The sequence below is a fragment of the Cyrtonyx montezumae genome, unplaced genomic scaffold, assembly GCF_038088225.1.
Source record: "Cyrtonyx montezumae isolate F1298 unplaced genomic scaffold, pur_monq_1.0 scaffold_3, whole genome shotgun sequence".
Lineage (NCBI taxonomy): Eukaryota > Metazoa > Chordata > Aves > Galliformes > Odontophoridae > Cyrtonyx > Cyrtonyx montezumae.
This window is the reverse complement of record NW_027072034.1, coordinates 30,445,407-30,471,786: the sequence shown is the minus strand read 5'-3', so window position 1 is coordinate 30,471,786 and position 26,380 is coordinate 30,445,407. Positions and strand designations below refer to the sequence as shown.

Here is a 26,380-nt window from a genome sequence, read left to right as displayed (position 1 = left end):
ATCATTGCTGAAAGACTTCATATTGAGCTTCCAGATGATCCAAGTCAAAACCAGATGAAATGCATAGAAATTGATGAGCACTTACATTCTTTGGTGTTAGGAGGTGCCAACAAGCATGAGTAGCAAACCATCCCGTATATGTTTCGAGGTCTGTTTTCCAGCATGTAGTAACTGAAGAAGGGCAAGATGAGGCAAAACAGTGTAAATTAATATACTGCAACGGAGCATGGTTCAGCAGCAACCAATTATACTGAGATAAAATCATTAAAAAAAAACACTTTTATAAGCAATTTGATGCAAAGATAATTCTTTTTTTTAAAACTGTGTGAATAGAGACAGTGTTTCTCTTCATCCTTTTACCTCTAAGAGGCAATTAATCAACCATCAAGCCTACACTACAAGAAGGTATCATTGCCTAAAACAACACTATTCTCCTTGCCGTGTTCAAGCTGCAGCGTACGGCATGCCCTGAAATATGACTTTTCAGAGTAAGAGAACATTATTTTTGAAGCAGGGGTCTTTCAGGCAAGACCATCAGCTGGATATAGTTGTCTGATTTTCTTCTCAAGCATTGTAAGAGTAATCTCAGTAGCAGAGCCATATCTAAATAGCAAATGCAGGAAAACACTACCTTTACAGGGTAAAGACAGATTAGGATTTACAACCATTTGGGTTTTTTTGAAGTTCTATGCAGTATAGTGCATAAATAAGTCCTTGATGGTGGAGTTACAGCATGACGAAAAACTTTTCATGGTTTGAACCTGGCTGCCACTAAAGTTAGTCTTGGCAACTGGTTCCACAAGAACTGGATCCACAGACAACCTAATGAGTAAAATACATCCAAATCACACACAGTGATATGCTTTTACAAATCATTTGCTGAATTTTAGTGAAGAAATGCATAGTCATAATCTATTCTATATAGAATAGATCTGGGAAAGAACTCAACATCATGAACACTAAGTAACAATTCTCTGCTCTTATAAAGTCTTTTTTTTTCTGGAAAATTTATACATTAGAAAATTACTGCTGAAACTGTCCATCAAAATCAGTTGGTCATTAATGAATGACCCAGCCTATAAATAGGGTATACAAGTGCAGGAAATCAAGTACACTGAGCCACAGTATGGAGGATGGTGCTTGGAGATAACTAAAAGAACACATAAACTGAACACAGTTCCTCTTTTGTTGTTGTTGCTGTTTTTGCTGGCATTGAAATATTCACCCTCACTCTTCCCTTTGGCTCATGCACTCCATCTGCCACTCTGCCCTTCTCTCAAGAGAAGAACATTATCTTTTGTCTTTTCTGGGGGTCTGCATAATATTAGGCTGAAAAGCAGTTAATAAATAAGCAGTAAATGGCTGCCAAACCACAAAAAAAAGAGCAGCAGGCCAAAGATACATATAAATCTATAAAGAAAAATACAGGACAATCAGGATCCACAACCTAATAGCCACAGTGGTTTAGGGAAGATAAACAGCCCTCTGACAGTTAATTAAAACAAGCTGGTGGAATATTTCTTGGTTTTCACCACAATGCAGAGTGCTGGAGAACAGGCAAAGAAAATTGAAGAGGATATTCATGGGGAAGCAACTGCTCTCCTGTGTGAGCAGGAAGTTCTGCAGTTGCAAATGTTAATGGTTCACCTCTGAAGTACTGGCAACTGACAGGTTTCTAGCTATGCATAAATATTTAAAACAATGCTGGAAGTGTCTCATATCACTATCAAAAAGAAGTGGACTGATGAAAAATTCACTAATTTTCATGGTGCTATTCTTGCACTACAAAGCCCATTATTTCTCTTTCCTTAGCACTTTTCAGGCTGATATTTTGAAGCGTTAGAGGAAAAAATCCAAAAGTGAAGGCTGGACTGAAAAATGGATGTATTATCCTGCTTAACAACACGGTAGTTTATCTTTGGCTGATCTTGGCAGCGCCAAGTCACACTTGGAGACTTGAGCCCCAAAGAAGAATCTAGAGCATCATGTTTAGGTCTTCCTCCTGCAAGGGCTAGGGCACCTGGGATCAAGACAGTGGGACAATCTGAAGAAAGTAAAAGAGAAATGGCAAGCATACAGGTGGAAGCATCAGCTGCCTTACCCAGAACTACAGGGAGGGCTGTTATTTCATTAGAAACTCACTGGCTAGACACCTAACATGTCACACCATTGAGGGAGGGGAATCCAAGCTGTAACTTATTCCCTACTCTTGACCTACACCATTTATCATGTTGGAGTGCTTCGGGATAGGAGCATAAGCTGAAGCCTGCAGTGTCCCAGGAGGGTGGGTCTAAGTACCTCCAGAGATCTAACTTCGGTTTTGAGATCTATGGCTTTGGAACTAAGCCTCTACATTCTCCCCATGCACTCATCTTTTCCTTAGGCTGCTTTACTCAGCTGATGACAAATAGCAAAGGAATGAGATGCCCACAATTGGAGACTGCAGTATAAGGGATGTTATGTGAGGAAAGCCTGCAGCATATTACAGAAGCACGGTCCTCTTAAAATGAAGATTTTACTATTTCACTGCCCGTGTCTTAGAGACTCTTTGAGGACCAGCACCCAAGTGAGGGAGCACTCTGCTCCCTACCACTCATCCAGGTGGTGCTTGGCTTTCCCTGTGCCACCACAGCAACGGTGAAGAGCGGACAGCCAATACTGCCTACCAGCTCAGAGGTTCTGTGTTTCCCCCCATGACTCAGACAGAACTTCTGGGCACTCCATGTTGCACCAAGAAGGCTCCAGGCCGTGTTACAACCCATATTTAACTTATCCTCAGAATTTCACCTCCTTGAACTTTGAGTGCTTGTTTCTCCTTAACTGCTGGCCATGCCATACCATCCCAGGAGCTGCACCCAGCCAGACTCCAGCCCAATTTCTGCTGCAGGTTACACCTGTGCAAACACAGTGTTTTCAGATTATTCTCCAAGTACCAGCTGTGCAAGCTGATTATTTTCAGCCAGCACCCTACTCCCACCTGGGTAACCTCATTAGTCCTGACAAAATTGCAAAACAGCAACTGTGGCCATTATTTAACTTTCTTGGTCTTTATGATGTATGAGGGGAAGTCAAGAGGGAGTTCTCTTAAAAGCACATCATCAGTTTGCTTGGCTGGCAGTTACACAAGCCCTTCTTTTTATTTGTAAACTGTGAAAATTTCACACAGACTTGCTGATATAATAAACCTGGAGTCTTGCAGGGCCTCTTTAGCAGTTTCCTGTGCTATAGGCTATGCTGTGTCTGCAAACTGCACAAAAGCAAATGCTGGGAGGAGGTACACTTCTAAACTAAAGAGGCACACAGGCAGAAATTGAAAAGGCAGGTAAGCTGAATATGTACTACAGCACATGCACTTAACTTACAAAAAAATTGTTGCAAAAGCAAATTTACATTTGAGTTTGCAGGCTTTAAAAGGAAATATAATCAATAATATATTAAGAGTATATCTGATGTAACAAACTGTTTTCTCATCACTACTATCGGAATTATACTGATCTTAATGGACCATTGAAAATATGGACTTAATAAAACAGCATCTATTTTAGCTCCTTCAATGAGCCCTGGAACTTGTTTTTACTCTGTATAACAGCACATGCACTGCATTAGCAGCTCCTTAGACCCCTTTCTCTCTGTTGATTAACCATGACCCTGAGAGACTAACATTGCCTTGGTGAACCTCCTCCTAGCAGCTATGTGAGCTAATGCTGTCAGACACTGATAAATTTGCCAGCTGGTCATGCTTGGAGAGGAGACAGTTTATGTTTCTGAGCACAGACTTAGAGTGCCAGCATGGAGCCTACAGGGAATCCAAAGCATCTTCATGGAGCTCATTTGTAGGACACAGAACCTACAATGTGGCTTCTGAGGTTGCTGTTGGAAGCCAAGCTGGACTTCTTTGAGAGACCACAATGTTATTGAACACCTATACTACACTAGTTATTCCCTCTCTGTTTCTAGTAAGAAAAGTTTCAGTTTTTCCTAGTTTATTCCCAACAGTTGTTTCTTCAATCACTGAGATTACAGTAAGATCAATGACATCTCCCCATTTACTAGATTCACCGATACTTTTGAAATATTTGAACTTATTGTTCTAGCTGAAATTATTCACCAACATTGTACCTACGGTCAGGTAGGACATGAAGAGAAGCTATCACAGAATTTGATATTAAAGTATTTTGCAGTTCACTGGGCAGAGCAAAGGTCTGTGGTTGAATCCTTACCCCGGGAGACAAGGCCCACATTCTGCATCGTTCTCTTGATCACCTGGTGTCAGGACAGTGGCTCGAAAAAATCCCTCGCAGTCTTTGTGCCGCCTGCATATCTGGTAACCTCCTCTGGAAAACTTCTCTGATGGGCAGGGAATGCAGCCATAGTCCTCATCTTTGGTTCCATACCCACATGTCTGCAACAATACGAAGTCATTAGAAAACAGGCTTGTGCTGTACAGTGGCTCCTAGGGAATGTATTGTCTGGCATGATGTAGTATCAAGCTCTTTAATGTCTGTCCTAAAAAGGTCGGGGAAGTATGTAAGGATGTAACACACTGTGTACTGGAGAGGGATCAGGGGAGCTGGAGCATCATTTCCTTAAAAATGACCCCTTAGGGCTACTTAAATCATGTCGCAGTCTTGGAAGTGAATTTCAGCTGCTGTTCAGATAAAAGGAGAACTGTAATTGGAGAGCAGAGAAGAAAATTACAGGGGAAGTAGTTTCAGCGGGGATACTGGTGATCTTGTTTTCATGACAGGTGAAACCACAAGGACCACTAGGAAAGGCAAGGTTTGCATGACGTTTGGTAGCCTCTGAGATCACGTCCTGGATGAACACCATGTTTAGATTACATAAAACTGGTACGAAGTAGTTATTATTCAAACAGCCTTGATCAGGGCTACCAACTGTGTGAAATTCTTGCAATGGGATGTTTATCCCATTAAAACCAAACAGGATTTTAGTAATTTATTTTTTAATATGCAACAATTATCTGCTATAAATCAAATGGTTACTTAGGAACCATAATTTAAAATGTGGCAGAAGCTTCCAAGTTCCTCTACTGCCAAAATATCTTAGTGGGAGAGCAAAATTAAATTCTCTGTGTGGGGGCCAGCGTGCATGCCAGAGTAACCTATTTATCACACAATGCTAGAACAGCATTGTCAGATTTTAAATAGCTGCCGAGATGAGAATGTACTGGCAGAGAATGTGTGTGAAGCTTTTATGTTACAACACTTAAAAATATATGAATTTTAACAGGCAGGGCTTGGGATGTGGCTGATGGATGTATGGGTGGATGGGGCCATGCTCCCACAGCACCCTTGTACACATGAGCGCTCCCATATAAGGAAGGTGTGGCCTCAGTGGCACATTGCTCAAGAATCTGTTTCTTCATTTTCTCTCATATCAAAGCTTCACCACCACGTAACAGAACATTTGTTTTTAGGAAGGACTCATTGCATTTTCCATCCTAAAACTTCCTGCCAGCTAGCTAAGTATGGGAGTGTCTTGTGTTGCAGACCAAGTACATCCTCAGACCTCTTGGCCACCCTGCAGAAGTCACATCTGGAGTTGAACACGTGTCCCCCAACCAGCAGAGTGGGTTGAGATGCTAAAGTTACCATGTACGGCTCTTCACCCGGTTCACACTTGGGGCAGTCGTGGCACATGCCAGTGGTTTGGTTGTAGTATTCATTCTCACCACAGTTGGAGTATTCAGCGCTGGCAGAGTACACCAAGGAAACCTGCACCAGAGACACTGGGGTGTTACTGTCAGTGCCACCACCTCCCTCCCACGTACCTTGTCCTCACCCCTTGCCCACCCTCTATGGTGGGGCTGACACTATACCATGAAACACCCCTAAAGCTATGTGGGAAGGAGGAGGTCACAGATTTGAGCAATCTGGTCCCATTACAAGTTTCTCAGAGAAATGACCTTTGTGCCTGTTATCACAGCTACTCCTCAAAATACAGAAGGTGTGGTTCCCAGTCTATTAATTCTCCTGTTACCTAGTGCAGCAAATGCATCAGTTTACTCCCTTACCCCTCACAATTTTAATGAGTGTTCAAAAATGTAACTACCAAGGACAACGATAACAACCTGAGATAACGAACAGCCTCAATCACAGTATGGCCGTGTTTCACATGACGCATCAGCCTGGTGGGTCAGAGATGATGTCCTTTTTACTTCTGCTCCATTTTAGGTTCTTCTCCTCCACCCTTCTCCTCACTGACCTCTCCCACATTGGGAAATAGAGATTTAGACAGATGTTCCAATCTAAACAGAACTGAAGGAGATGCTTGAGTGCTGCTTAGATTGGAAACTGATCACCGCTTCAAGGTCCAGTGCTCAGTCACCTGTAGGTGTGACTTGGCAATTCACAGATGTTTGCAAAGACTCAAATGGACCCCACTTATCTCCACACACTGGAAATAGCTATAAACACGTAGATACCTACCACCAGAAAAGGAAACATGTGAGTCCATTTACGTTCACCCAGGTGAGCCATGTTCTCTTGATATTTTATCTAAAAAGACAGAATTGGGGATTGTTTATGAACATTAGTAAATATGTGTGTGTGTTGCCAAAATAAGAACAGTAGGGCTCATCATCAGAACACAGGTTATACGGGAGCAATGCCCAGAGTTATACAAAGCTCTAAACAAAAGGGTTGAGATGTGCACGTGCACTCCCACACATACTGCACATCTGCCTTTCTGAGAAAGCATGCAGCAGTATGGCCTTGCAATCCTCATAAAAATGGGCCAGAGATGAGGAACGAGCTCTGAACCCTTGCACTTCTTGGGCTTAATGAGAAATCCTCCTGTGGAGGAACTGAGAGCTGCGTCCTGACCACTAAATAAAAGAGGTTAGGGGCAGTAGGCAAGCCTGGCTTGTGTCCTTGAGCCAACTAGATCAGGTTTGTCTGGGAAAGATCCAGATGAAGCATCAAAAAGGAGAGCCATGGAGTGAAATGATGGCCATCAGCTCAGGCAGATGTCACGCTGGGGCTACACCTTCATTGTTGGCACCCGTGGATCTGGTGGGAAAGCCCAGAGCTGCCTTCAGTAGCAAGCATTGGCTGCATTTTGTTCCTGATAGGCAGGCTGTTCATATAAGAGGTTAAACTCAAAGAGGAAGCTGAATTTTGTATTTTAAGTGCATTACAATGGCTGGAGAAAAATAAAGGCCATGATCTCTTGTAAACACACGTGCTAATTTATTTCATTTTTTCAAATCCAGTTCTATGAATAACTTTGAATAAGAGCTAATGTTACATATTCATGTACTGGATTTCTTTCTAAGGGATAAAATGAGACAGGAAAAAGAGGCACGAACTGTTTCTCTAGTATGATACAACATATTAAATGCTATTGTTAGAGTACATAATATGCCTTAGGGACTTTACAGCTTCAAATTGCAAACGTTTGCAGCACTTTGGTCCTAGTAGATATGAGCTGCTCTTTAAATTTTCCAGGTCTCAGGTGCTGCAAGGTTTTAGGCTCTCAGAAAAAAAGAGTACAATTACTGCTTTGTGCCACACACACATACAATCTATGTTAGAGCAACACTTCAGTGTTCAAGATAGCCATTAACATTTACATTTTTAAACACTAAATGGGTTAAGTAAAGTTATATCATGCCAGCATCAAGCTAAGAACTTGCTTTATATGTTCCTTCTAGCAATTGGGCTAGCTGAGACAGGTAGCTGGGTGGGTGGGTGGACAAACTGAGTTATGAACATACTCCTTTCTGCAGGAAACTGTACTTTGAAACCCAGAAACAAAAGAGAATCAGAGATAAATTGTCTTAAATCTGGAGGTGAGAGATGGAAAACGGTCATGCCATCGCACAAACTGTCAAACACTGAAGCTGGACAAAGGCTTTTGCTATGACAGTATAGTTGGAAAAGTTCCAGGGATGTAATCTTCACATATGTGTCTGTTAAACTGAATACTAATTATAAAACAGCTTGTTCAACTTCAGCTATGAATATTATCAAAGCTGTTTCCACAGCAGTATGGCAAAGTAATAGTATAAACTGAGTAGGGTCCCAAATTTTCACTAGCGAAGTCTGAATACTTAACTTTACACTAAAAACATATTTTACAGCAAAAACATGCTTCACTGGCTTTCGAGCCACCCAGATGTTTACTGTTAGAGGTACTTATATGCAATCACAGCCAGATTTGAAAAATGGAAATGAAGAAGTCTAGTCTATTAATGTATAATACATTCTCCTCCATCCATTTGGTATTTATTTACACAAAATGTTGAAAGTGTCAAGTTATACATACATACATACAATATTTTTCTCTTTCAATATAAATATACATGTGGGGGTAAATTTTGTGTGTAAACATACATTTTTTTCCCCACATTCTATTATTATACACAGCAATACGTCAAGCATATGGCAAATAGTTTCTTACTGTACAACCATTCTAAGTGCTGAACGTGGCCAGATAAGAACACAAGGGGAGGTTTCTTTTCCCCATATTGGAAAAACAAAATGTTGAATTTAATTATTCACCCCCTTATTCAAGTATGCTGCCATAAACGGGCAATGTTATTTTCTGATTTGAGTGTGTGTGGTTTATTTATTTATTCCTTTAAAGGTAAAAAACAAAATACTTACTGTATTTTCATAGTGCAGAGGAGTGGGGAAAAGCAGATGTAGGAGGTTTAAGACAGTAGGGATGTAGGTAGCTCCTCAGCTGAAATGATACCTGATGGTATGTACCAAGACATGCTAGACTGCACCTAGGCTTTCTTTCAATTTTCAAGCATTCTAATTTACACCCACACCGTATAATCTATCACACATTAATCTCATCTGCACAACAAGGGATTTTCTAAGGCTAAGATCACTTTTGCTTCTAGCTGACATATGTAGAAACATGCAGAGCTTGGACAATCAGCCTGTGTCTGCCAAGAAGCAGGGGAAAAGTGTCCAGTTATTACGGGCCCTAACCATTAAGAACAATTAGCTCTGAGGAATGCTTGAACAAATTTACAGGTGGTTCCCTTTCCCCTTATATTCCCAGGTACTCACTGCTCCTGGGAGGCCTCCGGGAGCAAAACGAAGAGCTCAGGGCCTCAGAGAGAGGGTGGAGGGAAATACTGAATTACACAAATTTGGCTTCCAAGCCAAATTTTCAAATGAACACAACAGAAAGCAGGCACACATGATGTGTCTGCTATCTCACACTGAGAGCCACAGCACTAGCTTCGGACACTGTTCCAGAACAAACCAAAGGCCGTCCCTGTGACACAGGGCACGCTAAGGCACTTTTTAGTTCAGGAGATGAGGGGCATCTGTGTAGAGCTTTGCTGCTCTATAGAAGTCTTTACCTGTGAACATTTGGCAGGCAAAGCTGAAGTCTGGGTCCACTGCTGATCTTCTTCATTGCTGGTACTGAAGCGTATGTAGGATTAAAACACGTACTGGTGCACATGAACCATTTTGGAAATCTTTCCTGCCCCTCCACCACACATGATTTTTGGGAAAGCTTTATGGTTTTGTCCTACAAATTCAATCCTTCTTCAAGGGCAGGTAAAATATCAGCTGCAGCAATGCATCAGCTGATTGGTGTTGAGCTTATAGCCCCGAAGAATTCACTGGTGAAGGGCAATATCAGTCTGCCTGTTTTGAATAACACAAACGTTGGACTCACAGGATGGCAGGCAGCGATCAGCAGGAAAGAGCTGGAAGTGCATTTTTGGAGGGATCACACAATAGCTCCTATGCAATATGGAATTTCCAGCAGCTCGTCCACTGAGCCCTCTGCACATCCTGTCTCACGTCCTAGCTGAGGACAAGCGGGTGTCTGGAGAGGAGGTGTAAAACACAGGCTTGGGTCTTTGTGGATCAGGTGTGCAACACAGCAAGTCTCAGCTTGACTTAGGGGGGTTGCTAATTACAGTCATATTTTCCTTTCGGGGCATATTCGTTAATAACTGTTAGGAATACGTACAGAAGCTGACAGGAAAAGGAAGACTATTTTGCCAGTGGCAACCACAGCAAGAGGTGCAAGAGACTCGCTGTCTCAGCTTCTCTCCAGGAGACTGTGAGGCTCAGGTTTGGCCTGGGGGAATAGGAAAAGAGACGCCTGGGTCCCTGTCACTCAAGTCTTTCTCTTCCCAGATGAAAGGTCCTTCTGTACAGTCTTTGCGGCATCTTACCATTGACTGGCAGGTACACATAAATAGATAAATATATATATACGTCCCCAGGCAGAACATGCTTGGTTCATGCTGTCTGAAGGAGAAAAAGCAGCATTCACTGTAGTCAGCCTTTGAATTTAATTTACTTAGATAATTAAGTAGTGCTGCCACTATGTTTACAGTATCCACGAGTAAATGAAGTAAATAAGTAGAATATGCAGTGAGGTTACAGTAGTTGGTGGTCTAAGCTAAACAACTTTCGATAAATGGTCTTAACAGTTATTTTAGTTCTGTGGATTCTGTATTAACACAGCATAAAAACTAATTTCCTGTCATTGAGATTTTTGTTGTTGTTGTTTAAACAGAAACTGATGGAAAAAGGAGAAGAAGCACATAGATCAAGGTGCAGAAATCTGTGCTTAATGCTGCAGAGAAGGGTTTCTTTGGTGTTTATGCATTTCTTTAATGTAGACACAATTCAAGGATGCAATCTTGACTTCATGAGAAGAAATGCACAACAGCTGTCTCAGACAGCTTCACCATTTTGATCACCATTCTGTACACACACAGACACATTCTGGGCAGCAGAATGAAAGACAAAAAGTTCTGTATAAATAAAAGGAGGGTAGATCATATGAACCTCACAGGTGCCACCAACAAATTCAGTGCCTGTTTGAGCTCCCAAGGTTTATGAGAGGAACCTCATGAACCGCCTTCTCGCAGATTATCACAGTTTCTCGCATGTGCGTGGTAGATAATCTTTGTCGGCTTCGATGCTGCTAAATCCTTCTTAACTGAGATAAGCATATAATCCTCACTGCAGGGCCTCATCAGTTTCAGAGTTCAGCAGCAGAGTTCAGTTTGGCTCCAGCCTTGCAAACACAAAGATGTGGTTTGAATTTTCCTTTCAGGAGGAAACAGGCATCTCGGAACGCATCACTGAATGACAATGATGGCAGTGCAAGCTTGGAGGGAGAATAAACTTAGAAAACTGTAAGCAAATGAAAACATGGAGATTATGAAGAAAACTATTGTGTAGCCTTGGTTACAGTTTGCATTGTTGTGAACACCGGAAAAAAACAGTGCACTGAGCAATATTGCATTTGCAGGATAAGATGAACTACATGCTTTCCAGTATCTACTTTATATCACTTTGGCCATACGAATACACCTTAAGAATTACCTCAGAGAAAGATACAACTCTGCCCTTCCTTTTACCTGAAACATCAAAAAGAAGCTACAACAGCTCAAGCTACAAATACCTCTTTAATTGCCTCTGTGATCTGGTACCTCCCATCAGAAAAATAATTAACTGCTTGGGCATAGCAACAAGATTTTTTCCTCTGGGAGTTGAGTTGACTAGAGGGGACACCAGAGATTCCTTAATTTTCCAATGGGAACACTGCATGCTGAATATGTGGGGGCTATTAAGACTAATAAAGAGCTATCTGTCTCCTCACAGACTAACTTATCTGGAAACTACATCTGGAAGTCTGTACCCAAAGCTGTTTTCTCATCTTACACAAAGATGCATGTTATTTCTCGCATAGTCAGGCCATCAGCTTTTTGAAAATGTTTTCAGGAAGAAAAATAAAAGAAGAAAGGATGTGATGCAGGAAAAAAAATGCAAAAGACAGAAATAAGGAAAGGCCTCCTCTAATACGCTTTTCACATGCAGCTTTTCTACCTGTGGAAATGGGGGCATGAATTAAGTGCAAACACCCCCAGCCAACTTCAGTGGTGTTCCCTCTAGGAAGTCTGGTGTCTTGGTGGTGAAGTGACAGAGCAGGGATTAGGCCCTTAAAAACCTCTGGATGCACTGGCATCTGCTGCAGCTCTCCAGTCAATACTGTTTTATGCACAAAAACGCTCATGAGGGCAAAAATGTGAGCAGACTTGTACCTTCCCCAAGTCAAAAGGTTGCCCTGACCCTTAGGGTAAGTCATGTGATCCCTTTTGTTTTCTATAATAAAATAAATAATAATAATAATTATTATTATAATCTGGGATTTGTTTTAACACACAATTACAAAAAAGTCAGAACCCTCATGACTGTAGTGGAAAAAAAAATCTTGACTTTTTTTGGCCAGCCCCCATGAAGATTTTCCCCAGCAGGAGAGGCTCCCTTCCAACCTTCCCAAAACCAAAATTTTTTGAAGGAGGCTTTCATGAAGACTTCCCTATTATCTTGAGCCCCTCTGAATGCCTGCCAGGAAGTGCTACAGCACATTCTTCCCAGCTTGCTCGCTTCCTTGCTCAAATGGCTTTGGTGGGCCATCATCTCACACAGAAGACCAGCAAGAGGCAGGGGTTGCCTCAGGGACCTAAACCAGCTCTCAGCTGCCAGAGGGCACTGAAGTTTTCCGTGGAAAGAGGCACAGGATAGACCTGGATAAACTGTAAATGAGCATATTAAGCATCTTGATCAAACAACTCCAGTGCAAGAATTAATAAGGAACTGCACTCATATTCTGTCCACTGTGTAACACCAGGGCTGCATCAGGCTGTGCTTCTCACAGAGCTTGGCCCTGCTTGAGAAACAGAACATACACTTTCGGTACTGTACTTCCAGGGGTGAACTGAAATCGCTGGGATGAAAGCAGCTCACTTTAGATTCAGAAGCTCTCCTTAATTCCTGAGACATGTGTTACCTCCCATTTGGAGCAGAAAATCAGCAGCCTATTAGGAAAATACAAACCACTGAAGCAATGTTGATATTTTTCTAACATCTTTTCCATTTTATAAGGCTCTATGCTTTCTAGATGACAGATAACAGATAACCCTAATGAGAGCAGTCTGAGCTGTGGCTTGCATTATAAAGATCAACAAGGATTTGAACTCACACTTTGCTTCTGTTCCTCAGGGTCCAATCCTGTGAGCTGCTGAGCACCTTCAAAACTGATGGTATTTAGGAAGCAGATTAATTTTAGAATTTTTAGAAGAAACAGATATTTTTTATATACTATAATTGTTGATTGACAGTATAGAGGTGGAGAAACTTAGAAATACTTAACTGGAAGAAACTGAGTTGAAATCCTACAGTGACCATCAACAGAATTCACAGAAAATGTAAATAGAATAGAAACCCTACAGTGACCATCAATAAATAATGTCTGTTCCTAGCTCTGCAGTACATTTGCATTTCTTAGCTAAAAGCCAGAAAATTTGTTAAGAGAGCTCAAACCACAGTTGTTTTTATTTTCCATGGTTTGCATGAAAACATCTGAACTGCCGCATCCCAGATGGACACGGAAAAGCAGCGGTGGGTTCTTCAAAGGGTGAACCTCCCAGGAACAGGTCACCACACGCAAGAGGATGTCACCAGCATGGTCCTAGCCACCAACTTCTGGCCCTCGCAAGTGCATTAAGCGACACTGAAGCCTCTTGTTTTCAACGGGCCTCTGTCTTGCAGACAAAGGGATATATTTGCTGCCAACAAGCATTATTTCTTGTATTATTCTCCTTTTTACATAACTGTGTTTGAAGGGGATTTATTGCTTTTGCAAACTGAAGGCTGGCCGCATTTAAATTCAGAGTTATATCCCAAGCTGCTCGGGCCACCATTGTCATTGGGAAAAGCAGGGAGAGGGAGCAGGCCTGGGGGAGCTCTTAGATGAGAAAAGAGCCCACACAGGCAGCGAGGCCACAAGGGTGCCTGAAGGGCAAGGTGGCTAGAGGCATTGCTCTGGGTGGTGCTGGAAGAGCTGTCCCCATGAGCCCCATCCATCCATTCAACCCATGGGTGTGGGTCCCACCTGCGGGGACAAAGAGGGGATGTGGCCTTAAGGACAAAATGTGGCTCGCAGTGCAAGGCAGAAGGGAAGAACGTGCCAAAGCAGCCAAAGCTTGGTGTCTGTGGGTAGTTATGAGCTGAGGCCTGCTGAGGCTTCTGGCTGTGCCCATCATTTGGCCTACAGGAGGAGGGAACACCACCATGTCTAACTGCAGCCAAAGTCAGCCCACTCCATGCACATGCCCAGATAAAAGGCATGCATGTGTACACAGACACTTCTATTTTATACCTGCACACCCTCCAAACGCTGGCTGCCCCTCAGATCAGATGATGCCCAGTGAAGTCAAATCTCTGCTTCACAGTTATAAAGTGAAGGAGATGAGGAAACAGCTTTTTTTTTTTTTTTTTTGCTGCAATACTTTCTCTATTGACACAATAATCATCAAATCTCTTCAGTAAGTTCTCAAAGGCACTCATTTCTTATTTTTTTTTTTAATGAAAGTGTTTACATTCCTAATTAAGGAGCACGTTAAGCCTGGTGGTACCTTATCTGATAAACCTGTTACTAGGCTATGTCAAGCTGAGCCTTTCAAGGGAGCAAGCTGTTTTTAAAAGCTGGCTGTCCTCTGGGCTGGAAATGTGCATCCACAAGCTTCCAATTAACTTGGGTTAATTACAAAATATCAGAAATGTAATAATGTATTTAAAAATACACTACAGGTGCAAATGACCGTTTTTTTTTTTTTTTCCTCCCCCCTTCTCTTTTTCTCTCCCTGCTCTGAAAAACCTTACAGGCTGTCACTGCCTTCCAAGTTAACATACCACCAACTCCACAGGTGTTATCCACTGTTTTCTCTCATGTGGTGGAACTGATTAGCATAATAAGATTGATCTGAGAGTCCCTGCTTCCATTTTGCAGTTATTATGGCTTACAGTGTTGCTCTTGGACCTGCTGAGGAAGTTAGGTCTGAGATCTGTTTGATGTACCTAGGTACACCAGCCAGTCTAACAAAAGGAATCACTTCTCTCTACATACTTACTCCCCCCCCAGACCACCAAAGTCAGCGCACACACACATTCTAACCATTTACTGACACCACTAACAGCTGTGCTATGCTAAATACAAACTCATTAGAGTAAATACATGACCTCCTTCCCAAGGAGGAGCAACCTTGCAACTGTACCCTAGATATTTCAACAGGAATACTGCCCTCCAGCTTGGCACGCTCAGCAAATTTTAATTGCAGTTTGCAACTTTTTGTACTCTTACGTATTTTGAAAAGTAGGTGTGAGTCTTCAGTTCAGTAAAGCCTCCCCTGACATGACCTATAGTTCTCTACTCATTTTTGACAAGGTGGACCTATCCCATTTTCCTTACGTGTAACAATGTGACAGTGCCCCTGGCTCCATTTAGAAATGAAAACTTCCTGTCAAGGATGAATTAGAAGTCTGGTTTTACTTAGCAAGATCATATTGAAATTGTACATATGAGGGGAATTTTTAATTCTTTTATGATTTAACAAAAGACATGGGTGTATTTATTTTGCAAAAAGCACTAACAAAACTATTGAGCTATTGACCCCAAATGTAGACAGGAAGGGAAGAGTACCTTCAGCATTAAGGCACCATCATCCAAAGTTTTATATAAACAAACTTCCGCTGCAATCCTCACTGCTGAAACCATATGAGGCAAACCACAAGGCAGCAGGGCATGAGAAGGATAAATGACTGCACGTCTCACCGGCCTACATATCCACTGGCTGTGAGAGGTGTTGTGGTGGAAGAGAGGAGCTGAAAGGTGAAAATGTATGCTGGCAAAGACTGAGTGGGAAGTTATGCGGTGGTACAACTCCTCTATGCTCTGAGGAGAAAAAGAGATTTTTATCACCTACATGTGCATTTATTTCCTCATCCCATTCCAGTGACACGATCACAAGAAAATATGGAGATGTGGTTTTAAAAGCATTTCCCTATCCTGATGCAGAGGTGATATGAAGGAAACACGGCAGAACACTATGGGAAAAATGAAGAAGATAATATTCAAAGAGAATTCAAGCAGTGGTGAACATCATGGCCTTGCGGTCTTGAGCTCTACAATCCAGACTTATAGTTGTATGCGTTCTTTTAAATTTAGATTCATCTGAAGCTGCCCTTTGATCGAAGAACCTTTGTGCAAGCTAAGAGTATGAGTACTTTCAACCAGATTGTGTAGGTTTTATAACACGTATGAAAAAAGAAACAAGGACAGGAAAAGGATATCTGGAAAGCAATGTCAGAGCAATGTCAGTCCTATGATTTCTGGAAGAAAAAGATCCAATGAGAGAAAAGAAAAAAAAAAAAAGGAAAACAATGATTTAAAGTTATTCCCAGAAATACTGAATATACTGAAATAAACATAATCTTTTCTGGTACAAACCAGAAGGTGACACATTTTCCTACCAGATGATGTTGTAGTGAATAAATATAGCTCCCTCCAGCTGCCTTAATATTACATGTAACAGTAAGTTAGGTCAGTCTTCAGACATTTTGGATTTGGCTGTTCTTTAAAAATGAGAACTTCCTACAGTTTACCTCAGAAACTCTTAAATGCAAAGTGTCATCCATAAGCAGCTGAAGACCTTCTGCTCCCTCTGACTGCAGTACTTTCAGAGAAGGAAGTATCTCTGGGTCTGCACTATTTTATACTCCAAAATTTAAGTTGGATGAAAACCATCCTCTCCATAAAACAAGTTTGAACAGATTTAACACTGTCTCTGCAGTGGTTAGGTTAATGTGATTTCATACTTCCCATAGTAGTGTTTTCTTTATGCATGCTACTAGTGAAGGTTTGGAGAGCTCGGTTTCCCAAACCAAATCTCCACTGGGGGGCAGCACATTAGCACATATATTAACGCTCCGCTGACGACTTGCTTCCCAGGAAGCAAATTTTCATGGAGAAATGTTCTGCTATGATGTGAAGTTTTGCTTAATGGAACAAATACGCACAAAAAAAGATACATACAGTGAATATTTCTTCTTATACGGGCTGTTAGATCACTGAATTGTTAGCTAAACAATCAACACTAAACCTGAGAATGAAATAAAGTCTGAAAGCATAGAGCGAGTTTAAAGATAAACCATTTATTGGCACCAGGATCAACAGATACTAAATTAGCTACAAAGCTGCAGGGAATAATGACATGTGAAGTCAGTTTTTTTTTTTTTTTTTTTTCTTTTTAATTCTTAGCCCCTCGGGAGATTTGGGATGGTTTGATGTTCATCTGGAGACTTGACAAAATTCTACAGAAACTTAATAGCCTGCCAACATGGGTGGTTGCTGCTCGAAGGCATTTCAACATGGCAAAGGTCCTGTCTATGCGCTGCAGACCTGCATCACTTAAAGGCAGCTTGGAATGACATGAAAACGAGCCGCGCAGTGTCAGGACCCCGCACGTAGCATTGCAAGGCTAACGTGCACATATCCCCGCTTTCCCGGGGCAGCCAAGGTGTGGGAGGAATCCATTTGGCCTTTAATTATTCTGAGCACCGCCTAGGTGTTAAACCCCACAAGGTGCTGCCACACCTATATACCAGGGCTTGGGTGGGACAGAGCTCCTGCCTCCTGGTTAGAACAGAAATGAAGACCGGAGGGTGAGCCGATGCTGGATGAAAGCGGGAATCAGGGCAAAAGTCTAGGCACAGAGCTGGGGGAGGCATGAAGGGCAGGCGTCCAGAGTGAGAGACTTGGGCCAGAGCAGGGCACAAGTCTGTGAACAGGAGAGGGGAATCTGGTGTAACTGGAAGGCAGCAGAGCCAAGCACAGGCTGTGGTTCCTCTCTGGTGGGGTTCCGCCTGCTGATCAGCTCTCAGTCAGCTGGGAGATGGCTGCTGTGTGGGACTTGGGTTATGTGACTCCTGAAAACGGCACAGGGCCTCCAGGGCTGGAGGCAATGTCAGTCTCCTGTGAGCAAACCACAAAGGCTTTGGGAAGCAGAACTGAAGCCATGCTGTGCAGAGAGGCAGGATGGGGAAGAGGATGAGTCTTAAACCATCCTTGTGATGATGTTCAAGTCTCTACTTGAAGGCACGTGAGAAGATTGTACTACAGAGAGCAGTGATGTCTGCCCCGTGGCAGCTCCTGCTTCTCCTGGTAAAGCTCTGCAACGCTGTGCCAATCTCTTTGGGATGGTGACAAGAATTTAAGTGAAGAGCTAGTTGAACAAAACCCTGGTTAAATGCCATCCTGAAGGAAGAAATACAGATACTCCAGCCTGAAGTCAGGAGCTGGGCAGTTGAGAGATACATGCACACAGAGCAGGTGCTGCAGGGGAAACACCAGGGAAGGAAGAGGTTTTAGGCTGGTTTTAGGCAGGTTTTATGCTGGTTTGCCTTTCTGAAGGAAGCTCTGATCTGTACTTGTAGGACGACATTCAGCTGAAAGAAGCCTGTTCTGGCAGACTGACTGGGACTGCCCACAGCTCATGCTAGGGCCTTCACAAGATTTTTGCAGTGGCACAGTTATACCTTCAAGACAAGGCAGATGCTTTTGTGTTTCAGGCTGTGGAAAAATGTGAAATACACATTAGGTACATTTGCCAGCTTTTTAACCCTTCCTGATGGTTTGAGCTACTTCTTGTCCCTGTCTGGGTACATTCAAATAGGTTTTGGAGAAGAGCTGAGCAGAAATGGTAGAGCTATTTATTAGCATGTCTCTAGGCTAGGAAGAAGAGGAACTTGCTGGAAATTTGTGCTCACTCATCAGTCCTTGGATTTTCAAGCTTGTAGAAGAGGAGGTTCTCACTGTGCTTTGTGGGTTTTTGTTTTGTTTTGGTTTCTTATTTTTTCAGGACTGGACATGTAACATGGTTTTCTCCATGAGACTTGCAGCCAAGAACAGAGCTTTACCTTGCCACAGGTTGGATGAACACATCTGGGCTTTATAAGGTAAAGATTTCCAAAGCAGGAGAAGGAAGCTGGAAGAGCTTTCAAAGAAATGGCCCAGCTAGGTCTTACACAACTGATGAACTATAGTATGGCCACCTGAGAATAAGAGGTAGAGTTGGATACTACATCTGTCTATGGACAGGGGAGACGGGTTGTTGGAAAGCAGTGCAGTAGGTCACAGAAATAAGAGAAACACCAGGTGGATGGGGGCAGGTCACTTCACTCCATTTGTAGGCAGAAGATAAGTGAAAGGCAGAAAGCAAAGGTGGATAAAACTAACTGAGATAATTCTAGGTGAATACAAATATTTTGTTGCGCCATTTTTGGATATCAGGATTATAAAAAAGAAGAAGAAAACTGTACATCAATAAATTCAAGTGTTTACTTTTTTGGCATTTAAGAACTTACCATAATTGCAGTGACAAGAGGCTGATGATTGTTCTCCTTGGATTAAACTTGCCTAAATTCAGATTATATTGCAAACACTTCTTCATTTCACATGGACCTTTTCTGGAAAATTTAGATCACAGATACTTACTATTTTGGATGCTGCATCTCCATGTTATGCCTTCATACATTTTATTACTAAACATGGAAAAAGCTTAATTCTCCCTATATTTCATTTCTTCCACATCTGACAGCTTCCTAGTTTGTGGCCAAGTATTTGAACAGAAAAATTCCTTTTGCTAGGCCAGCATGGATGTTTTTCATCTGCTTCATCCCCTTATTTTTGAAGAGGTAATTTTGATGGTGAGGTAACATTACGATAAGATACAATAAACTAGCCTAGTTTCACAAGGTTTTTGCCTCTTCTCAACTGTAATTTCTTTAAAAAAATATCTCTAAGACACACATTGTGTCAAAAGCAGTACACTATAAAGCCATTAGATTTTACAAAATTTAGATAATTCTGTATATATCAGTTCAGTAAAATGCATCTGGTTAGAAGAAAGTTAAGGGATTCTGAGGTCTGTGTTTATCTGTTTCTTGTAGATTTGTTATCAAATAATTCAATCATTAAAAAGATTAAAAAAAAAAAAGGACCAGATGGAACTTCAGAAAGTTCTCTTATCTACCCTTCTGTTTCACACTAGGCAAAATCAATCTCCACCACCCCAATAAACATATATCTAACCAGATCTTAAGAACCTCCAGTGACAGAGATTCCACAGTTTTTCCTTGGCCATTGATTCCAGTGCTTTGCTGTTCTTGGTATAAGGCAGCTCCTCCTAATGTCTAACCTACATCTCTCTTCATTCACTTGAAGATGCTGAAATTCATCTTGGTCCACCATTTATGTGGTGAGAACAGATTGTTTTCTTCTGCTCTGCAATAGTCTACGTATTTGTCTGATATCATGTCTCAGATTGGTCATACTTTAATACAAAACAATCCAAATTCATCCAATCTTGCATGACTGAGATTTTTATAGAGTGCTGACTGTTATCTCTTCTACCTGTGTTTTATCCAAATTTTCCAATCTTTCTTGAGGAAGATGTCTAAAACCAAACACAGTGCTTTAATGAAGACCTCATCCATTCTAAACAGAGCATTCCATTGGGGAGTTTATAAGGTCTCTTTTACACATCCCAGGATTAGGTTGTGATGACACAGGCAGGGACTTACTAGAGGTGAGAGAACTCTCATTTATTAAACCACTGAATGTTTGAGGCTGTTGTGGGTTTTGACTTGTTCTTCTCCTCCTTTCCCAAAATCTATGTTGGCATTTCTATCAATATGCGAGAAAATATCTTGTATTTGTAAGAGATATAACATTCTAAAATGCTGCTGTTTATGCAACAGCAAATACAGTCCTTTTGTATTGCCTAAATCTACACCTAAGCTCTGCTCTGGGTTTTTCATTCTACTGGAGTAAACTACCAAATTTGTTGTTTGCCAATGATGCCATAGCAACATGTTCCTATTCTCCATGCTCTTTGCTTTGCCAGGTTAATGAAGGGGATGTTGAGACTGACATGGTAAGAGTGTTTTCATCTGGAGAACAAAAGCAATCTGTACCCTCAGAAAGCTGTCATCGTATCTCCTACAGACTGCTGAACCATGCCAGCTTCAAGCTTTTCACTGTGGTGCTGGATGAAAGCAAAGACTACATCATGAGCTGCTATTTTGAGTTGGATGCTCAAGTTGCTAAAAAAGATTTTTCTGGCAGAACATCTTTGCAATATTTCCACTACAAAAATCTGCTTTCATCCTCAAATCCTAATGCTTCTTTTTGAGGACTGAATGTATTATGGGCAAACACAGTTGCGTGGCCAAGAAAGAATCCAGTTGTGAGGGCTGGCAAAAACAGTTCTGCTTTAAATATAGCAAAGAAGTCTCTCTCCTTTGTCCACTGATCTCTCTATGTATTGTGTATGCTACCTAAATGGCCAACACTGAGATGAAACTACTGCACGAGGCCTTGATAGATATTCTTCATTTTAGAATGGGCAGAACAGAACAGTTTGATTGAAAAGGAACTTCAAATATCACAGAATCATAGAATATTCCAAGTTGGAAGGAACACACAAACATCAACAAGTCCAGCTCCTGGCTCCACACAGGTCCATCCAAAATTCAAACCCTACGTCTGAAAGTAGTGTTCTCTCTTTGAACTCTAGCAGCTTGGGGCCATGACCACTGCCTTGGGCACCACCCTCTGGTGAAGAATATTTTCCTAACCCCCAACCTGACTCTCCCCTGACACAGCTCTATGCTGTTCCCTTGGGTCCTGTCACTGTCATCAGAGAGCAGAGGTTTACCATCAGAGAACCCTCAAAGTAAAGAGGTTTCCCAATGCCCATACTTGCTTCCCACACTTCCCAACGCCTTCATACTTGACTTGGTGCATCTTTATGCCATTCCGTTGCATCCTGTCATCAATTCCCAGGAGCAGAGCCTGGCACCTCCCACTGCTTCCCCTCCTCAGGGAGCTGCAGAGAGCAATAAGGTTGTCTCAGCCTCCTCGTTTCCAGCTTGGACAGCCCAGTGTCCTCAGTCTCTCTTCACAGAACTTTTACCAGATTTGCTGTGCTCCTCTGTTTGCTTTCAAGTACTTTAACATCCTTTATTATATTGTGGAGCCCACAACCGAATTTCCTTATAATAAACCAACACAAATTATTGACTTCATCAAGAATACATTGCAGATAATCACTAGTCTTTCATCAAATGTTACAGTTTGGTTATTTACTCCTTAAGTGGGTTGTATCAAGAGGCAGTAGCAATGGGACTCACTACTTGTGTTTTTAACTGCCATCCTGTAGCTGAAAAAGAAATCAGAGTAATATGTAGTGCACAGAACATGAAAGATGCTACAGTAGAACTCGGGTCTTGTCTCTTTGTAGTACAGCTGCAGTGACTTACTGCTGCATTTTTTTCTGCATGGAAGACTGAAAGAAGGCTTTCGTTGTGGAGGCTTTGTAAAAACCTGTGACTGCCTCTGCAGATACAGTTTCTCTGTACGTTGAAGACCAATAACATAGAAGAAATATGCAAAGCTTTAATATGATACAAATCTTAAAACTGTCCTGTTATTAAGACTATGCGACCCCTACTGAATGGAAATCAGAGCATCCAGAGAATGAGATGTCTACGTGTCTGCATGTGGTGAAGCTCTAAAGTACCCCATTTTGAAAGCTCCAAGGCCATCAAGACCTGAAGAGAAAAGAGGGCGATGATGAAAATACCTGTTTTTAGATTCTTATGTTGGTTTTTCTGTTGTTTGTTTGTTTGTTTTTAGCTTCTTCAGAAGATAATGCATTCAAAATAGATCGGAGTGTCTTTCAAGTGTATTACTGCTTGCTTGAGTTCACCCCTAGAGAAAGCAATTGCTGGAGTCAAGAATCTGCTTTGAAAAGAGTCTAACAAACAGATCAGAGATCTACTAACATCATCACATGAGAAAGTCAGTGCTAACTGAATGCTTTTGGAGAAATGTGGGTGAAAAACAGACTGCCTTCCTGATCTGTAAGCAATTCAGTTCTAGCTGTTGGCATTGAGTTTATCCTAGTAAGAAAGCTAGTCCAAACAGCAAAGCTAGAGCCAGCTTTGTTGTTCTGGATTTATCTGAAATGGAGGAAGCCTGCTTTTTGTCTGGAACACCTCATATGAAACTACCTTTATGCCAGTAGCACCTGCTTCAATATCTTCTGGAGCATTTTGAGGTGCTGCTTAGAGTCAGTTAATAGGGTGATCTCCTCTCCCACAAACATTTATAGCAGTGTGGAGCAGAAGTGGGGCACAGATCGGGTACAGCAAGATCAGAAGCCCAAATGGGGCACTAAGGCTGGCAGCACTGGCACTGCTAGGCTGTGTGAGGCTCAGGAGGAGCTGGCATTGCTGTAGAAAGCAAGAGGCAGGGCAGGGCAGCATACAGTGAGCCAACAGCCCTGGAGCTGAGGAAGGTAAACCAAATGGCTGCTTAAAGCACCAAGAAAAAAAAAAAAAAAGAAAGAAAGAATAAAGGGAAAGGGGGAGGGGAGGGGAAGGGAAGGGAAGGGAAGGGAAGGGAAGGGAAGGGAAGGGAAGGGAAGGGAAGGGAAGGGAAGGGAAGGGAAGGGAAGGGAAGGGAAGGGAAGGGAAGGGAAGGGAAGGGAAGGGAAGGGAAGGGAAGGGAAGGGAAGGGAAGGGAAGGGAAGGGAAGGGAAGGGAAGGGAAGGGAAGGGAAGGGAAGGGAAGGGAAGGGAAGGGAAGGGAAGGGAAGGGAAGGGAAGGGAAGGGAAGGGAAGGGAAGGGAAGGGAAGGGAAGGGAAGGGAAGGGAAGGGAAGGGAAGGGAAGGGAAGGGAAGGAAAGGAAAGGAAAGGAAAGGAAAGGAAAGGAAAGGAAAGGAAAGGAAAGGAAAGGAAAGGAAAGGAAAGGAAAGGAAAGGAAAGGAAAGGAAAGGAAAGGAAAGGAAAGGAAAGGAAAGGAAAGGAAAGGAAAGGAAAGGAAAGAAGGAACAATAATCACACATTGTTCACTTCTTAAGTTCTAAAAAGTTACACAAATTGGAAACAGAATAGAAAAGACTGTAGAATGACAAAATTCACTTTTTTTCCCTTTCCTAAACAGCTTTGTTTGCTCCCTGGTGGCTGGCAGGACAGCCAGCCAGTAGCCTGCTCTAGTCACTTCTTCAGCAATCTGTAGAGCTGGGAGGTCTGTCAGCAGTGATCTCGCCTTAAATTCTTCTTAATCTTAATAAACATGTTTCTAGGATTCAGGACTCAGCTCCCTTTTTATGAACAGATCCTTTAACCACGCTGAAATCCTGGTTGCTGCTGCTGGATTACCATGTCTTCCCACTTCTTCCTATCTAGTACAACTGAAAGTGTTAGTTTGCAGCTCCATAAACATCTAATAGAGAGATCTGTGAGATTTGCAAATCAGTGATGGTTACCTGGAAGCCAGAGGCATCTGGTGTAAAATATTTACACTAGTGAATCTTCCTAGCTAAAATTTTGTGGAAAGTACTCCTGGTTGGTCACAAATAAAATTTGAAGTAGTCTACCCTACTATCCTCTGGGTTAAAATGTCTGCAGGTATCAATACATCTGTACAGAAATAACCCAGACACAGATGGTATCACACAGGTCATTGGATCACACAGGTGATTGCAGTGTTCAGAGGATGAAAATAACAAGGGACTCTTGGACTTCCCCTGTTGGAGAAACCGATTTGGTAAATTCAAGTCTAAGCATGAAGCAAGCAAAACACAAATTTTTGGTCTTTCCTGTCACACACAATGTCTCATTTCACTGGTTTGGAAAAGATCTTAGCTGTTGTTTCCCTTCAAACAATATGAAACACTTGAGGAGAATTAAACTGGGGAAAGATTTGGTATATAATATGCACAGCACAGAATGCTGGATAAGTCTCAGTTCAGGCATGAAGAAACACCCTTGTCACCAGTTGGCAGAATGTATATCTTCCGTTTACACAAAACTGAATTTCAGAAATTGCTCAGCGTGTCTGGGATTCCTGGGTGCGCCTTTAACTGGCTGTGTGCTTCTGTGCAGAAGCGCTAGTTCCCAAACCCAGGTGTGGCTGCATGGGGAAAATCTCCTGCAGGAGGACATGTGACTCCCAAGGAAGATGTTGTCAGTTAGACTGTTGCTGGAGAACATAATTTGAAGAATTTTTGGAAGAGGAAATGCCAAGTTCCTAGTTAAACTTGTTGAGCATCTCTGGCAAATTTGAATGAGAAACTTACTCCAGAGAGACTATAAAAATAACTGGTTGAGCCAAGTAAACAATGTATTCAGTGTGACAACTTTTGTCATCATGTCAACTCTGATTTTCACAGATTACGATGAATGCAAGAGCGAGAAGCTAAAATAACACTGAAGGCTTGTAAACATGGGGGCAGTCTGTGAGAAAAGCTGGAGTCAGGCAATCAGCTAAACCCATGTGGTTAAGGCACATTAAACCTATAAGGCTTCTTCTGAACGTCTCTGCTAGAACACTTTCTGTCAGCACACTTAACTAATACGCAGCACTAATAAAACTGAAATGGCCTAAGATTTGCATCCTTGCATGGTTAAGAACAGTCTGAGAGGGGAAAAGTAATTATTACATCTTTGCTTCACATATTGACTGCTTACATCTTGTGCTGAAGTCCTCTGTATTGGCAGTGCTTGTGCCGAGAGCTGTACTTAGGTGTGTGAATAAAAAACTTAGGAAATGTTTGCTGCAGCTGGAAAATGGGAGTCTTCTCTTGATTGAGAAAGACAACACCAGACATTGCTCTACAGCGTTAGAAAGGAATAAAACTACATTTCTAACCTATATAAGGCATAGGCAGACATCAGCCATGTCATTTTACACAGCTCCAGCACATCATGCCAACTCTGCAGGTCAGCATCATTCCTGTCCTTGCTTTTGGCCACACTTCACCAAAGGTTATACATGAAACCATCTTGCATAGAAGGGAGGTTATTCAGCCTGCCGCCAAAATGGGAGCTGGAGCATGGCCTGCACAGAGTAGATGCTGTTTGTCATGTAGCATTGTAGAAGAATGATTTAATGCTAAGAGCTGAAATGCATAAGAAGAGCTCCCAGTGCATTTTGGAAGCAGCAAACAGGGAAAACATTTGCTTTTATGTAAACGTGCTCATTTTTGTAAAGCCCTGGACCTGCATCAGAAGGGTGAGCTCATGTGCAGCTAAGGAGGACTTCCATTATCTCACTATATATCAGTGACAAGTTACCCTAGATGTTTCAGATAGCTTACAAAACCTATAACCATCCCTGTATCCTGCCTATGCACCCCAGCAGTCCTCTAGAGCCACTGTAGTTGGATACAAGCTAAAGCAGCCCTCAGGCTGCTGAATATACACTGGGGCCGTGCCAGGGCAGGCAAAGCACGAGGCGCATTTCAGCCTCTGTGCTAAGGCCAATGTTGCCACACAAATGTATTTCTTCTGCCATGCTCAATTCACAGCATGCAGGCAGTAACTTCTATCACACCTTGCATGGTGCTTGGCTGTTTTAAGTAAAAGTCAGCTCTCTCTCCCGTGCAGCTCTTTTCCCTTTCCATTCAGAAATGTTGTGTTGTATCACTGACCTAAAACCTCTGGTATGACCA

At 42.1% G+C, this 26,380-nt stretch overlaps 1 protein-coding gene across 1 annotated transcript in view; it reads right to left on the bottom strand.

Annotated features, from left to right (window-relative positions):
- Nucleotides 1-26,380, bottom strand: part of EDAR (ectodysplasin A receptor) — a 60,366-nt gene that overhangs the window by 18,498 nt on the left and 15,488 nt on the right. The window contains exons 2-5 of the mRNA XM_065741072.1: nt 6,450-6,518; nt 5,613-5,735; nt 4,221-4,402; nt 86-171 (exon numbers count right to left, since the gene is read on the bottom strand). Coding sequence (XP_065597144.1) covers nt 86-171; nt 4,221-4,402; nt 5,613-5,735; nt 6,450-6,518 — 460 coding nt within the window. The remainder of the gene's footprint in view (nt 1-85; nt 172-4,220; nt 4,403-5,612; nt 5,736-6,449; nt 6,519-26,380) is intronic.